The sequence below is a fragment of the Plecotus auritus genome (genome assembly GCF_963455305.1).
Source record: "Plecotus auritus genome assembly, chromosome: 4".
NCBI classification, from domain to species: Eukaryota; Metazoa; Chordata; class Mammalia; order Chiroptera; family Vespertilionidae; genus Plecotus; species Plecotus auritus.
In genome coordinates, this window is record NC_137775.1 from 40698523 (window position 1) to 40714416 (window position 15894).

Below are 15894 nucleotides of genomic sequence, written 5' to 3' on the forward strand. Positions count from 1 at the left end.
AAATTAAAAAGAGAGAGAGAGAGAAAAAAAAAAGCCACGCCTAATTGGAACCTTGCAGTTCAAACCTGCATCATTCAAGGGTCAACTGTAGTATTAAGTACTATTTTCAGTATGATATGGCATTAATTGTGTTAGGTAATTCTGTTCCCTACAAACATTGTGATATTATATGCATTTTAAAATCTATTCTTTTTTAAATTAAACTTACTGGAGTGACATTGGTTAATAAAATTATATACTTTCAAGTGCACAATTCTGTGATACATCATCTGTATATTGCATTGCGTGTTTACCACCCAAAGTCACATCTCCCTGCATCATCTTGTATTTGACTCATTTGTAGGATATAAAACTGAAAACAACAAATGAACAGGGGGGTGGGAGTGGCTGGGGAGAGGTCAAGGGACAGAAAAGAAGACATATGTAATACTTGAAACAATAAAGAATTAAAAATAAATAAATAAAATAATAATTAAAAAAACACAAATGAACAAACAAGCTCTAGCCAGTCAGGCTCAATGGTTAGAGTGTCGGACTGCAGACTGCAGGGTCCCGGGTTCGATACCAGTCAAGGGCACATGCCCAGGTTGTGGGCTGGATCCCCAGTAGGGGGTGTGCAGGAGGCAGCCGGTCAGTGATTCTCTTTCATCATTAATGTTTATATCTCTCCTTCTCCCTCTCTGAAATCAATAAAACTAAAAAAAAAAAAAAAAAAAAAAAAAAAAAGAACAAACAAGACAAACAAAAACTCACAGACACAGACAACAGTATGGTAGTTACCAGAGGGGAAAGGGGGTGGGAGAAAGGTAGTAGGGTAAAAGGGAAAAATCATGGTTCTTGACTTTTTCTGTCTGACTTACTTTTATTAGCATGATATTCTCAAGTTCTATCCATGTTGTTACAAATGGTAGTATTTTATCTTTTCTTATAGCTGAGTAGTATTCCATCGTATATATGTACCATATCTTCTTTATCCAACAATCTATTGAAGGACACTTCGGTTGTTTTCATGTCTTGGCCACTGTGAATAATGCTACAATGAACACGGGGTACATATATTTTTACAAACAAATGTTTTCAAATTTTTGGGGTAGATACCCAGAAGAGGAGGTTGCCATAATGTTTTCCATAGAGGCTGTGTCAGTATACATTCCCACCAGCAGTGAATGAGGGTTCATAAAATTTTTTCTTAAAAAAAAAATTATTCTTTTTATTTTTTAAATTATTTTAATTTTTATTTTTTTAATTTAATAAATCTTTATTTTTCAGATTATTACAATTGTTCCTCTTTTTCCCCAATAGCTCCCCTCCTCCTGGTTCCCATCCCACCCTCTGCCCTTACCTCCCCCCTACTGTCCTCATCCATAGGTGTATGATTTTTGTCCAGTCTCTTCCTGCACTCCCCACACCCCTTTCCCCCTGAAAATTGTCAGTCCACTCCCTTTCCATGCCCCTGATTCTATTATATTCACCAGTTTACTCTGTTCATCAGATTTTATATTCACTTGATTTTTAGATTCACTTGTTCATAGATATGTATTGGTTGTTCATCATTTTTATCTTTACTTTTTTTCTTCTTCTTCTTCCTCTTCTTAACACCTTTCAGCATTTCATATAATACTGGTTTGGTGGTGATGAACTCCTTTAGCTTTTTTTTTAAAATATATTTTATTGATGTTTTACAGAGAGGAAGGGAGAGGGATAGAGAGTTAGAAACATAGATGAGAGAGAAACAACGATCAGCTGCCTCCTGCACACCTCCTACTGGGGATGTGCCTGCAACCAAGGTACATGCCCTTGACCAGAATTGAACCTGGGACCTTTCAGTCCACAGGCCAGTGCTCTATTCCCTGAGCCAAACCGGTTAGGGCTAGCTTTTTATCTGTGAAGCTCTTTATCTCACCTTCAATTCTGAATGATAGCTTTGCCCGGTAGAGTAATCTTGGTCGTAGGTTCTTGTTTATCACTTTGAATATTTCTTGCCACTCCTGTCTGGCCTGTTTCTGTTGAGAAATCAGCTGACAATCTTATGGGTGCTCCCCTTGTAGGTAATTAACTGTTTTTCTCTTGCTGCTTTTAATATTCTCTCTTTGTCTTTTGCTCTTGGCATTTTAATTATGATGTGTCTTGGTGTGGTCCTCTTTGGATTCCTTTTGTTTGGGGTTCTGTGCACTTCCTGGACTTGTAAGTCTATTTCTTTCACCAGGTGGGGGAAGTTTTCGGTCATTATTTCTTCAAATAGGTTTTCAGTATCTTGCTCTCTCTCGTCTTCTGGCACCCCCATAATTTGGATGTTGGTACGCTTGAAGTTGTCCCAGAGGCTCCTTACACTTTCTTCAAATTTTTGGATTCTTTTTGCTTTTTGCTTTTCCGGCTGAGTGTTTTTTGCTTCTTTGTATTTCAACTCTTTGACTTGATTCTTGCGGTCCTCTAGTCTGCTGTTAGGTCTCTGTATAATATTTTTTATTTCAGTCAGTGTATGCTTAATTTCTAGTTGGTCCTTTTTCATATCCTCGAGGGTCTCGCTAAATTTATCGACCTTTTCTAGAAAATTCTTGAAAAACATTATAACTGTGGTTTTGAACTCCATATCCAATCATTTGCTTTCCTCCATTTCTTTCATTTGTGATCTGTTTCTTTGTCTCCGCATTTTCGCTGCTTCCATGAGTTGGTAGAGTAGCTTTGTGTGCTAGGTGTCCTCTAGGGCCCAGTGGCTCAGCCTCCCCAGTTACCTGAGGTGGACACTCTTGGTGCACCCCTTTGTGGGCTGTGTGCACAGCCTTGTTGTAGTTAAGTCTTGATTGTTGTTGGTATCACTGGGAGGAATTGACCTCCAGGCCAATTGGCTGTGAGGCTCAGCTGTGTCTGCGATGGGAGAACTTCTGTGCTGGAGACACCCTTATGAGACAAGACTTGCAAAAGCCTCTCTGCTCAGCTTGGATGGGGCGGAGTTTCAGGGCGGAGCAGACAGCCTTGGCTTCCCGTCAGCCCTGCCCTGTGAGGCCCCTGGGTCTCAATGTCCCTCGGTAATTGCTGCAAGCACCTCTGAGAGAAAGCCACCCTCAAGTTTCACCTGCTGACAGACAGTCCAGTTTTTCCCTGAGTGAGTCTGGGTTCCCAGAGTCTCGCCCGGAACTGGAGTTCAGCGCAGTTGGGAGCTTCCATCTCCCTCCCGCTTGAGAAAGCCAGCCGCGCACTCGGCAGTCAGTCCTCTCCACGCATGTGCGCCTCTAGACCTCTGCCTTCCGCAGCTCCCCTGAGTCTCAGTGTGCTTTTCTCTTTTCCTAACAGTCCAGATTCCCCCTGTATGAGTCTGAGTCCGCAGGGTCTCGCCTGGAACTGGAGTTCAGCGCAGTCAGGAGCTTTTGTCTCCCTCCTGCTTGAGAAAGCCAGCCACGCACTCAGCCGCCAGCCCTCTCCGCGCTCGTGTCTTCGTAACTCAGCCTCCTGCAGCTCCTCTGAGTCTCAGTGTGCTTTTCTCTTTCCTTCTAGTTGTAGAATTTCCACTCAGCCAGCCTTCCTGTGGTTCTGGATGATGTCTGTTTTGTCTTTTAGTTGTAGTTTTGAAATTGTTGTGCGAGGCAGCAGTGTAAGTGTTTACCTATGCTGCCATCTTTGTTTCTCCCCCCAAAAAATTATTCTTGATAATAAAATTGTGATGCTATACAGCTTCCGCTAATTATCCTTAATCATAAACCACTTTTTATTGGATTTGGTACTATGTTCTCTCTTTTTTTAGGGATCAGTAAAAGATAACAGATGTCGTTCTTGTGACTTTAAACTTAGAAGGTGACAGAAGTGATCTTTGCAGTCTCTGAAAGTTTTCTTTCATTCGGATGTAATCTCCCAGTACTGGGCACTATGTTTCCCATTGTTAATTTTCCCCTCAGCCTGTAAAGCTCTGGATCTGTGAACCTGATCTGAAGTGTGGCTCCTGATTTCCTACTGGTGTTAAGAGTGATTTTTTGGCATTTTTAAAGATCATTAAGAATAATCCTTTATTTCTTTCATTATGCAACATCTAATCTAGTAATCCTATCTAATAAAAGAGTAATATGCAAATTAACCATCACTTCATTACACCCACAAAGCCACGCCCACCATCCAATCAGGAGTGAGTATGCAAATTAACCCAACAAAGATGGCTGCAGCCACAGAGAGCAGGAAGGAAGCTTGGGTTTCCCCGGCAATGGAGGAAGCCAAGCTTTCCGCACACCCTGGCCAGCCCAGGCCTCCACTCCAGGATACAAAGTTTCAATTATAGAAGATAAATAAATCCCAACAAAAATGGTGGCAGCCACGGAGCTGGAGAGAGCAGGATGTTAGGGTTGCCCCCGGCGATGGAGGAAGCCAAACTTCTGCAGCTCTGGCCTGCCTGGCCTCCACTTAAGGCTACAAAGTTTCAATTATAGAAGATAAATAAATCCCAATAGAAATGGCTGCCACCACGGAGCGAGCAGAAGGCTTGGCTCTGCTCCAGGCTACAAAGTTTCAATTATAGAAGATGAATCAATCTCAGATACCAGGGCCTCCGCTTGGGTTGCCGGCGGGCGTGGCCGGCCTGCAAACCACCACAGGCCTCTCGCCCAGGCTGCCCCACACCCCAAGGGAACCCCCACCCTGATCCGGGACACCCTTCAGGGCAAACCAGCTGGCCCCCGCCCATGCACCAGGCCTCTATCCCAGTGGTCGGCAAACCGCGGCTCGCAAGCCACAAACTCAAGGGGCCAAAGAGCCGCATGTGGCTCGCAAGCCGCAGCTTGCCGATCACTGCTCTATCCTATCTAATAAAAGAGTAATATGCAGATTGGCCATTATTCCAACACACAAGATGGCTGCCCCCATGTGGTCAAAGATCCTGCCCCCATGTGAACACAAGATGGCCAACACAAGATGGCCAGCAGGGGAGGTCAGTTGGGAGGGACTAGGCCTGCCAGGGATGGCAGCTGGGGGCGATCAAACCTGCAGGGGAGGGCAGTTAGGGGTGACCAGGCCAGCAGAGGAGGGAAGTTGGGGGTGACCGGGCCTGCAGGGAAGGGCAGTTGTGGGGGATCCAGGCCTGCAGGGGAGAGCAATTGGGGGGGACCAGGCCTGCAGGGGAGGGCCGTTAAGGGTGACCATGCCTGCAGGGGAGGGCAGTTAGGGGCAAACAGGCTGGCAGGGGAGCAGTTAGGCACCAATCAGGCTGGCAGGGGAGTGGTTAGGGGGTGATCAGGCTGGCAGGCAGAAGTGATTAGGGGCAATCAGGAAGGTAGGCAAGTGAACAGATGGGAGCCAGCAGTCCTGGATTGTGAGAGAGGTCCCAGATTGGAGAGGGTGCAGGCCTGGCTGAGGGACACCCCCCCCCCCCCACCGTGGACGAATTTCGTGCACCGGGCCTCTAGGAATAAAATATTTTGTATTTCATTTCAAAGTAGTTAAGGTCTATTTCTCAAATGAGCATTATATTTTGAGGTGCTATCTAAACTGGATTGCAATTAGCTAGCTTTATCTTCACTCCTGTTCAGTTGACATTTTTATAAATCACTGAAATGGAAAAAATGGCCTTTGTTTATGTAACTAACCTCAGACAGATTGACATCCAATAGTATATGTGCAAATGTGCATATAGAAAGTGTATTGTAGTATAAATAACATACTTTTTTAACAGCTAAGTTTTATTTTGTTAAAAATAAAATGACACCTTAATAAGTTTGTGATTTTCTTATCTTAATGTAACCAGGTTTGCCATGTTATTAATTTGACAAACAGATCTCACCATTCCTTATTTGAAAGTCCCTGTAATATGCTTCAATTTAGGAGTGACCTTTTCTGTTTCAGACAAATCTGCCTATTTTCAAGCTGAAGGAATCTACAGTTAGAAGAAGATACAGTGACTTTGAATGGCTGCGAAGTGAATTAGAAAGAGAGAGCAAGGTAAGAATTATTTGTAATGCAACTTGAAAGCAAAACATTCCAAATTTTAATATTCAATTTCTCAGAAAATTATCTTGAATAAAGTGGGTAAAACAAATATGATTTCTTTTTTTCAAATAGTTTAGTTTTGTCTTATTTCATGGGAGATAGAGGAAGTCTGTAATTTTTCCTCAGAACTCTCTTCCTTCTCTTGTCTACGTTAGTGGCCTAATTGAGGCCTTTGCTGACTCACAGTTGGATAACACTTCTTAGAACTATCTTACTATTGCTTCCTTTCCTTCTTCTTATTCTGCCTTCCCCTCCACAACCCGTGCCAAGTTTCTCTTCCTCAATACATCTCATATGTCATTGTATTTCCAGTATTTTTTACTGACTCTTAATAAGTACATTTTTCATCATTATACATTTATATATAACAAAAATTTCTAAGCCCGGCTGGTGTGGTTCAGTAGTTGAGCTTCGACCTATGAAACAGGAGGTCACAGTTGGATTCCTGGTCAGGGCACATGCCCGGGTTGCGGGTTTCTTGCACGAGGCAGCTGATTAATGATTATCTCTAATCATTGATGTTTCTCTCTCTTTCTCCCTTTCCCTTCCTCTGTGAAATCAATATGTTTTTAAAAAACTTTTTAAACCAGAATTTAGCATAGTTTGTGTGATATATGCTGATATTCTTCAGATTAGCTTTTATAAATGATGGCCATGATCTACTAATAGATTGCTACCTGCAATTTGAAAACAGTTATATACCTGGGTAAGAATTTTCTTAAGCTTTGGCTGCAAAATAAATTAGAGCATGGTCTCACTCTAATTTTTCTTATTTCAGCCCTGTGTCAGAATAACATCAAAGGCATGGTATGCTCAGATTGATGAAAAGTTATTTTGTAACTAGAGTATAGTAGGGAAAAAGTAGATATGATAGGAGCCCAGAAGTAGGTTAAGGGTAGCTTGTGCTTATTTTGAAGCATAATAATCTAGAAATGGAAGGAAGACTTCCTTACCCAGATAAATGTGGCTGGATACAAGAGTAGCATATACAAATCATTGCATTTTATCAAAAGTGTAAGAAAAAAACAATTTTACTCATAAAGTGAGAAATATAAGACCCATATAAAGAAAACTTAAGCCCTAGTTGGGTGGCTCGGTTGGTTGGACTGTTGTCCTGTGCACCAAAAGGTTGTGGGTTCAATTCCTGGTCAGGACACATGCCTAGGTTGCACGTTCGACCCCTGGTTGGGGTGCATTCGGAAGGCAACCGAACAATGTTTCTCTTTCACATCAATGTTTCCCTCCCTCCCTCCTTCCTTCCCTTCTCTCTCTAATCAATTTAAAAAAACACATATCCTCCAGTGAGGATTAGGGGAAAAATTTTTTTACTGAAAGACAAAAAGACTGTAATAAATAGAAATACTATGTTCTTATTTTGGAATATTCACTTTTTTCTCTCTTAAAAAAAAAATCCTCACTGGAGGATAAGTTTATTGATTTTTAGAGAGAGGAAAGAGGGTAGGAAGAGAGAGAGAAAGGGAGAAACATCAATCAGTTGTCCCTGTACATGTCCCAACTAGGATCAAACCTGCAACCTAGGTATGTGTCCTGGCCGAGAATCCAACTGCAACCTTTAGGTGGGTATACAGGATAATGCTTCAACCAAATAATTCACTTTTGAAGATTTATTTACCTTATAAACATTTGAGAGTTCATTCAGTGTGTTCTTTGAGTAATAGAGTTGTGAAAACTTAATGTCCCCATTTTTATGATGCTTACATTCTTTTGGGTAAGTTGGGATGGTGGTGAAGGAAAGGCAGAAAAAATAGTGAGATATCTATACTAAAAAAAGGGTAATATGCTAATTAGACTGGGAGACCTTCCGGGAGAACTTCCAGACATCCTTCCGGACAAAGCCATGGCGACGAGGCTGAGGCAGAGGTGGTTAGGGGTGATCAGGCTGGCGGGGGGGTGGGGGGGCAGTTTGGGGCAAGCAGGCTGGCAGGGGGGGCAGTTGGGGGTGAGCAGGCTGGCAGAGAGAGCAGTTGGGGGCGAGCAGGCCAGCAGGGGGTCAGTTGGGGGCAAGCAGGCCAGCGGCAGGGGTGGCAGTTTGGGGCAAGCAGGCCGGCAGGAGGGGTAGTTGGGGGCGAGCAGGCCAGCAGGGGGGGCAGTTGGGGGCAAGCAGGCCAGCTGGGGGGGGGGGTGGCAGTTGGGGGCGAGAAGGCCAGCAGGCTGGCAGTTGGGGGTGAGCAGGCCGGCAGGCAGAGTGGTTAGGGGCGATCAGGCAGGCAGGCCGGTAAGCGGTTAGGAACCAGCGGTCCCAGATTGCAAGAGGGATGTCCCAGATTGGTGAGGGTGCAGGCCGGGCTGAGGAGACCCCCCCCTCCCCACCCCCCCACCGTGCACGAATTTCATGCACCGGGCCACTAGTATATATAACGTCAAATGGTGATGTGCTCTAAAACAAATTGAGTTTAAACTAAGAGAGAGCTACTCATATAGGATAGTCGAGGGAAGGCCTTACTAGAGGTGGTATTTTAGCAGCAGACCTGACAGAAATAAGGCAGTGTACATATTTATTTATCTAATAATAAAAGCATAACATGCTAATTAGACCGGATGTCCTTCCAGACACCTTCTGGATGAAGCTGGCAGCCGGAGGGGACCCTGGGTCCTGGGTGCCAGAGGGAAGCCGGTGCTGGCAGCCGGGGGAAGGAAGGCTTACTCTTGCATGATTTTCATGCATTGGTCCTCTAGTAAATTAATAAAATTTTAATAAAGGTATCTGTGAGGGTCTTTATAAACTTACAAATTTATATATGAACTTTAGAATCTGACAAAGCTCAAAAATAGCCAGAAATTATTTTCAGTGTATATTTAAGCACTTGCAGACACCAAAACATATCTTTAGACTGTTCTGAAGGGCAAGTAGATTAGTGGATATAATATAATTTAGAAGCTGACCCATGTGTTTATTGGAAATTTAGTTCATAACAAAAATAACATTGTTGACAAGTGGGGAAAGGAATTTATATTCAGTAAATGGGGTTGAAATATTTGGCTGTCTATTTACAGATCTTTTGAACATGTAAATGTACAAAACAAGTTAGGAAAGTTTTGGAAAACAAAGGAAATGTTTTATGACTATTGGAAAGAAGTGTCTTCCCCCCCCCCCCCCAGCTTTATTGAGACATAATTGATAAATAACATTGTGGAAGTTTAAGGTGTACAACATAATGATTCGATATGTATATGTTGTGAAATGATTACCACAATAAGGTTAGTTAATACATTGACCACTTCAGATAATAATAGCTGTTGTTATCATTTTATTTTATTACTAGAGGCCTGGTGCACGAAATTGGTGCAGTCAGGGGGTTCCCTCAGCCCAGACTGCACCCTCTCACAGTCCGGGAGCCCTCAGAGGATGTCTGACTGATTTAGGCCGGCAGTTGGACATCCTTCGTGCTGTGGCGGAGGCGGGAGAGGCTCCTGCCACTGTGCTCGCTAGCTGTGAGCCTGGCTCAGGGCTTCTGGCTGAGCGGTGATCCCCTGGTGGTCAGTGCACATCATAGTGACCGGTCCTTCTGCCATTCGGTTGATTTGCATATTAGCCTTTTATTATATAGGATTATTTTTGCTAATCTGTATGAAGTTGTGTTGCTCTTCCCCTTTTTTACGCTGTTGAATTGTTGTTTTACGATAACTCTTAGTTATAGAAACTCTGCATCAAGGGTTTGAAGTTTTACATCTTAGAATACATATGATTTGTATTACTGTTGTTTACTGTTTATAGTTCTTTGCATTGTGTGCTTACACCTTTTTTTGTTTTGGTGTAAGATAGGTTGGTAATTTAACAGATATTTGAGCTTCTATTTTGTATGTCCAGCTTTTATTAAAATGACCATAAGTAGTCTAAGAGGGTTCTTGATTTGAAGGCATTAATAGGCTAGATTGGTGGTTCTCCACAGGGGCAGTTTTGTCCCCCAGGAGACACTTGACAATTTAGGAGACATTTTTTACTGTCATAACGGGGTACTACTGGTGGTATCTATGCTATTAAGTATTCTGTAGTGCAAAAGAAAATCCTCCTCCAGTACAAAGAATTATGTAGTTGTGCCATTTGTTGAGAAACCCTCAGATAGAGAAACCAAACTAACCTGTGAAATAAATAGCTAGCTAGCTGCTGTTTCATTCCAATACTGACCTCCACATAATTTCCAGAAGAGAGATACAGTATAAGTTGATCCTAGAGGATAGTTAGTCTTTGAAGGGCAAAATTTGGGATGTTCCTATAAGGTGGGAAGGAAGAAATGACAGGTCTTTGGGGAAAGATAGGATAGCGGATGTGGGAGAAAGTTAACATGTTTCTTAGCCTAGGAAATGAAAGTGGTGACAAGTTGTTGATTATCTTATCATCACCTCAGACACAAGCAGGAAATACCATGTACAAGATGGTGTGAGGTGGAAGAAACTGATCACTTAATTCTTACCTGCCTCTGTCAACATTAATATTTTATTTCTTTGTTGGATTGAGAGTTGATTTGATCCCTGCAGTTTCCATCAGAATAAAGCGTTGTCTTTCCCAAGTGACATCAAAACTGTCTGAGGGGCGTGGTAGCTTTTATTTCAGTATTGCTTGAATGTTCTCTTTGTGTAGTTGTGCTTTGCTAATAAGTCCAGGAAAAATGATAATTAAGCTAGGGGCCCAGCCATTAAGGAGCTTTGTTCTGATGGGCTATTTTGCATTGAATATTTTTTCATTGTGTTTTTTTGCTGATTCCCTTTTATATTTAAACAAGTTTGACAGTGGGATGGCTGTCATAGTGAGGATACACTGTATCTTCATGTTGTGCTCTAGAAATGTTCACAACTCAGCATGTTTGAGAACGCTCTTTTCTTACGTTGTTTTAGGTTGTAGTTCCCCCACTCCCTGGGAAAGCATTTTTGCGTCAACTTCCTTTTAGAGGAGATGATGGAATATTTGATGACAATTTCATTGAAGAAAGGAAGCAAGGGCTGGAGCAGTTTATAAACAAGTAAGTGCTTTCTGATTCTCGGGGTGTAAGAGGGAACAGTGTTCTGAGACTGTCTTATGTGACTACTAGTAATTTTTATATTAAGCTAAACTGTAATATTGCTTTTCCTTTTGGCCATTTCCTAACTAATTTTTTGTATCATTTAAACAAAGTAACAGTATATAACAAGTTGAATATCATGTGATAAATACACTTGAGTGATTGAAAATGAGTATCTTTGTTTTGACTTAAGTTTTGTATTTGTTTTTCTTGGTTAATTTATGCAAATTGCATTTAAAATTATAGCATTTAAAAAAATACAGTTTACTTATGATTCTTTCTGATTTAAGGTATGTTCTAGTAGGAACAATAAAACTTAAAATACATTTGAAATAATTTTGTTTGATTGCAGATGGAGGTATTATTAGCATGTCTTGTAAAAATGCACATTTAAAATTTTTATGGCAAAATATATTTTGGAAATGCGAGAAGATTTGGGGTTGATTATCTTTTATTTTAGAAACTCTTAAGCTCAAAGTAAAATTTCTAACTTAAAATTTTATTTCCACTTAAAAATAAGTATTTTTAAAAGGCCACTAGGGAGACTTATGCCTGGGAAGCGTTCAGTATAATTATGTATTGTCTAAAGTTTAACCAAATAAGACCAAATCCTAGAGAATACGGTTGTGTGAGCTATTTATTAGAAGCAATTTAATTTTATCTAGTGGTTTGAAGATCTGTGAGTGGTAAGTAAACAGAAGAAAAGTTATACAAAGCCTTTAACTTCTAGTTACCTACTGTAGACATGACCTTCGTTATCTTTTTATGAACATACTTTCCTTTTAGAGAAGGCATTGCTAGATTAGATGTTTTTAAATTCTGAAATAGAAGTCTCTTTGCCCAGTCTGATCTTGGGTTAGGTCTAGTGGAAACCTTTAAAAGCAGCCCTGGCTAAGGTAACTGTTGGTTAGAGCATCATCCCGATATGCCAAAGCTGCGGGTTCAATCCCTAGTCCGGGCACGTACAAGAATCAACCAAAGAATCCTATCTAATAAAAGAGTAATATGCAAATTAACCATCACTCTGCTACACCCACAAGCCATGCCCACCAGCCAATCAGGAGCGAGTATGCAAATTAACCCCAACCAAGATGGCTGCGGCCACAGAGAGCAGGAGGGAGGCTTGGGTTTCCCCGGCGATGGAGGAAGCCAAGCTTTCCGCACACCCTGGCTGGGCCCAGGCCTCCACTCAAGGCTACAAAGTTTCAATTATAGAAGATACATAAATTCCAACAAAAAACGACAGCAGCCATGGAGCTGGAGAGAGCAGGAGGCTAGGGTTGCCCCCGGTGATGGAGAAAGCCAAGCTTTTGCAGCTCTGGCCTGCCTTGGCCTCTGCTTAAGGCTACAAAGCTTCAATTATAGAAGATATATAAATCCCAACAGAAATGGCTGCTGCCACGGAGCGAGCAGAAGGCTTGGCTCTGCTCCAGGCTCAAACTTTCAATTGTAGAAGATAAATAAATCCCAGATACCAGGGCCTCTGCTTGGGTTGCCCGGGGGTGTGGCCAGCCAGCAAACCACCACAGGCCCCTCGCCAAGGCCGCCCCACGCCCCAAGGTAACCCCCACCCTGATCTGGGACACCCTTCAGGGAAAACCAGCTGGCCCCCACCCATGCACCAGGCCTCTATCCTATCTAATAAGAGAGTAATATGCAGATTGGCCATCACTCCAACACACAAGATGGCTGCCCCATGTGGTCAAAGCCCCCATGTGAACACAAGATGGCCACCACAAGATGGCCAGCAGAGGAGGGCAGTTGGGAGGGACCAGACCTGCAAGGGAGGGCACTTGTGGGTGAGGCCAGCAGGGGAGGGCAGTTGGGAGGGACCAGGCCTGCAAGGGAGGGCAGTTGGGGGTGATCAAGCCTGCAGGGGAGGGCAGTTAGGGGTGACCAGGCCTGCAGGGGAGGGTCGTTAGGGGTGACCAGGTCTGCAGGGGAGGGCAGTTAGGGGCAAACAGGCTGGCAGGGGAGCAGTTAGGCATCAATCAGGCTGGCAGGGGAGTGGTTAGGGGGGTGATCAGGCTGGCAGGCAGAAGTGGTTAGGGGCAATCAGGAAGGCAGGCAGGCGAGCAATTGGGAGCCAGCAGTCCTGGATTGTGAGAGGGATGTCCGACTGCCTGTTTAGGCCCGATCCCACTGGCAGTCAGACATCCCTCGAGGGGTCCCAGATTGGAGAGGGTGCAGGCTGGGCTGAGCGACACCCCCCCCCCCTGTACGAATTTTGTGCACCGGGCCTCTAGTGTATAAACAAGTGGAACAACATATCAGTGTTTCTCTCTCTCCTCCCTACTCCTCTCTCTAAAATCAATAAATAAAGGCACATCCCCCCCCCAAAAAAACCCTCTGTACATTGGTGCCTATTTCTTACTATTTGGGGCTTTTATGGAACTCCAATGTATTTCTAGCTCTAATCTATATATTTTCCTTCTTTAAAATGGATTCTCAGAATCAGGACATATTTCACTTTTAATATTAAAGTTAATTTAATTTTTTATAATATACTATCTAATAGGTAAAGAAGCTGACTGGGTACATATGCCAGAAGCAGTGCAATGTTAGTGATTGAATGTTTTCAAATTACCTTGCGAACCAAAGGAAAGAAAATTTACCATAAATTTTGGTAAAGTTGTTAGAGCATAGCTTTATGGGCAGTTCAGACTAACAGTTACGATTACTAATTGTATTTGCTTACTAACCTTAAACTATGTGTTTGACAACTCCTCCCATCCCTTTTTATAAAAGATTGGACTAAATTTGTCTTTTTTATTCCTAGGGTCGCTGGTCATCCTCTGGCACAGAATGAACGTTGTCTTCACATGTTTTTACAGGATGAAATAATAGATAAAAGCTATACTCCATCTAAAATACGACATGCCTGAAATTTGCCGAGAAGTGGCAAAAAAAACTTTCTGTGACTATGAATGATCGTATGCGCCAGTGAAGAAGTTCTAACTAACTTAGCATGCTGCACAGAAACTGGTCTAACATGCCTGCAGTATACTAACACTCGTGTGCTCTGCTCTGTTTTGTTTTGCTTTGGCAGTTGACAAGAAGTTAATTTGCTTTAGTAAAATCCCTCATTCCAGCCTTTCTATATAATAGCTCTTCCTTGCTCTTTCATGTGCTGCACACTATCGCCTCACACACCTGTTCCTCCAGCATAATCCGCAGTGTCTCGACTAAAGTTACTGAACTGGCCTCAGCTGCACAGTTTTTGTGTCATGTTTGCTTCTTGAATCTGATTAACTAGGAATCTCTTATCCCCTTTTTAATATGTCATGTCCTTGACCTAACTTACGTGTAGGAGCACTGCACCGCTGGTTGCCAGCACCCTGCACGTAAGATACACACTCGTATGCAGAATGTATCCCTTCAGGCTTGCCATGCCCTTCACATGGAAGATCAATGAGGGAAATCTTTATATTCTGTACAAAAACAAAATCAAATTTATATACTAAAATCATTTGTCTAAAAATTTAAGTTGTTTTCAAATAAAAATAAAACTGCATTTCTGATATGCACTGATTGTGTTGCCTCCGGCTTTTCTTTTCTTCCTTTATGACTTTCCTACTTAACTCACTTGTTGAGAGGGATTATTTACTAATTATATACTTCTCATTCCTGTAATTTCATTCCTCTTTAAACAGTGGTGATATCAAATATGCTACCACCCTTTGAATGGGGTATTTTCTTTTACACAACAAAAAAAGTGATGTACTAAAAAAAAAAAAGCATTCCTTAAGGCTTATTGAGTCATTATGAAGTACTTTGTGTATTTGAAAAATGCTTTATAATCTCAAGTCCTTCTTTTTTGAAGGTCTTTTAAGATAAGTCAATACCATGTCTCCAAGTTTATAGAAGAATTTTTTTTTTTTTTGTAGTTCATCTGAGTGACTTAAACTTAGCCAGGGTGTAATAACTTTTTTTTTTTAATATATTTTATTGATATTTCACAGAGAGGAAGGGAGAGGGATAGAGAGCTAGAAACATCGATGAGAGAGAAACATCTATCAGCTGCCTCCTGCACACCTCCCACTGGGGATGTGCCCGCAACCAAGGTACATGCCCTTGACCGGAATCGAACCTGGGACCTTTCAGTCCGCAGGCCGACGCTCTATCCACTGAGCCAAACCGGTTTCGGCGTAATAACTTTTTTTGTAGTCAGCAGATTCATGCTCTCTAATTTGGTTTGGGATAGTGGCACTCTTGATCTTCTTTAACCAAGACAAACTTGTATAAATGATAAAAATGCCTGACTTGTATCTATATATATAAAAGTCCAGCGACCGGAATGGTGGAATGACCGGTGGCTATGACGTGCACTACAGCAGCCAACCAGCCTGATCCGGGCCCTGATTGCTCCCCTAACCCCCAGCCAGCTCGGCCCCTGATCAGCCCCCAAAACCCCGATCGGGAGTGGGGCCAACTGCCTGCAGCCCCTCCCCCCCACCAGCCCAGCTTAGATGGGCCCCATTGGACGCCACCCATGCACGAATTTGTGCACTGGGCCTCTAGTAACTGATAAAGAAAAAAAACAAAACAGAAAATACATAAGCCTTGCTGCGTAGCCTGTGTTATGGCCAGACCTTTGCAGCCAGAATGTGGTTTTTAGTTTGACTCTGCACAACATCTGGTGCTTATGGGACCCACAGTGACCTAGAGTTAATCCCCAAGGTAAGGCAGGTTTGTCCTCCCACACCAGAGCAGCACCTAGAGACACGTCTGTCCATTTGAGAGGAAACCAGCTTAGGTCTCAGTCAAATTAGGATTTCCACCAAGAAGATTGGAAGTCACAGAACAGTCAGAGCTGCCCTAGAAGGTCTTAGTATTTCACAATTCCATAATATTGGAGTTTTCACTTACCATAAAACACAAAGCTAAACAATGTGAATTTTATTTCATTGAG

At 42.6% G+C, this 15894-nt stretch overlaps 1 protein-coding gene across 1 annotated transcript in view; it reads left to right on the top strand.

Annotated features, from left to right (window-relative positions):
• SNX3 (sorting nexin 3) overlaps window positions 1-14513 on the top strand; it is a 41975-nt gene extending 27462 nt beyond the window's left edge. The window contains exons 2-4 of the mRNA XM_080664238.1: window positions 5821-5916; window positions 10819-10943; window positions 13762-14513. Coding sequence (XP_080520364.1) covers window positions 5821-5916; window positions 10819-10943; window positions 13762-13867 — 327 coding nt within the window. The 3' untranslated portion in view covers window positions 13868-14513. The remainder of the gene's footprint in view (window positions 1-5820; window positions 5917-10818; window positions 10944-13761) is intronic.
• The last annotated feature ends 1381 nt before the right edge of the window (window positions 14514-15894 follow it).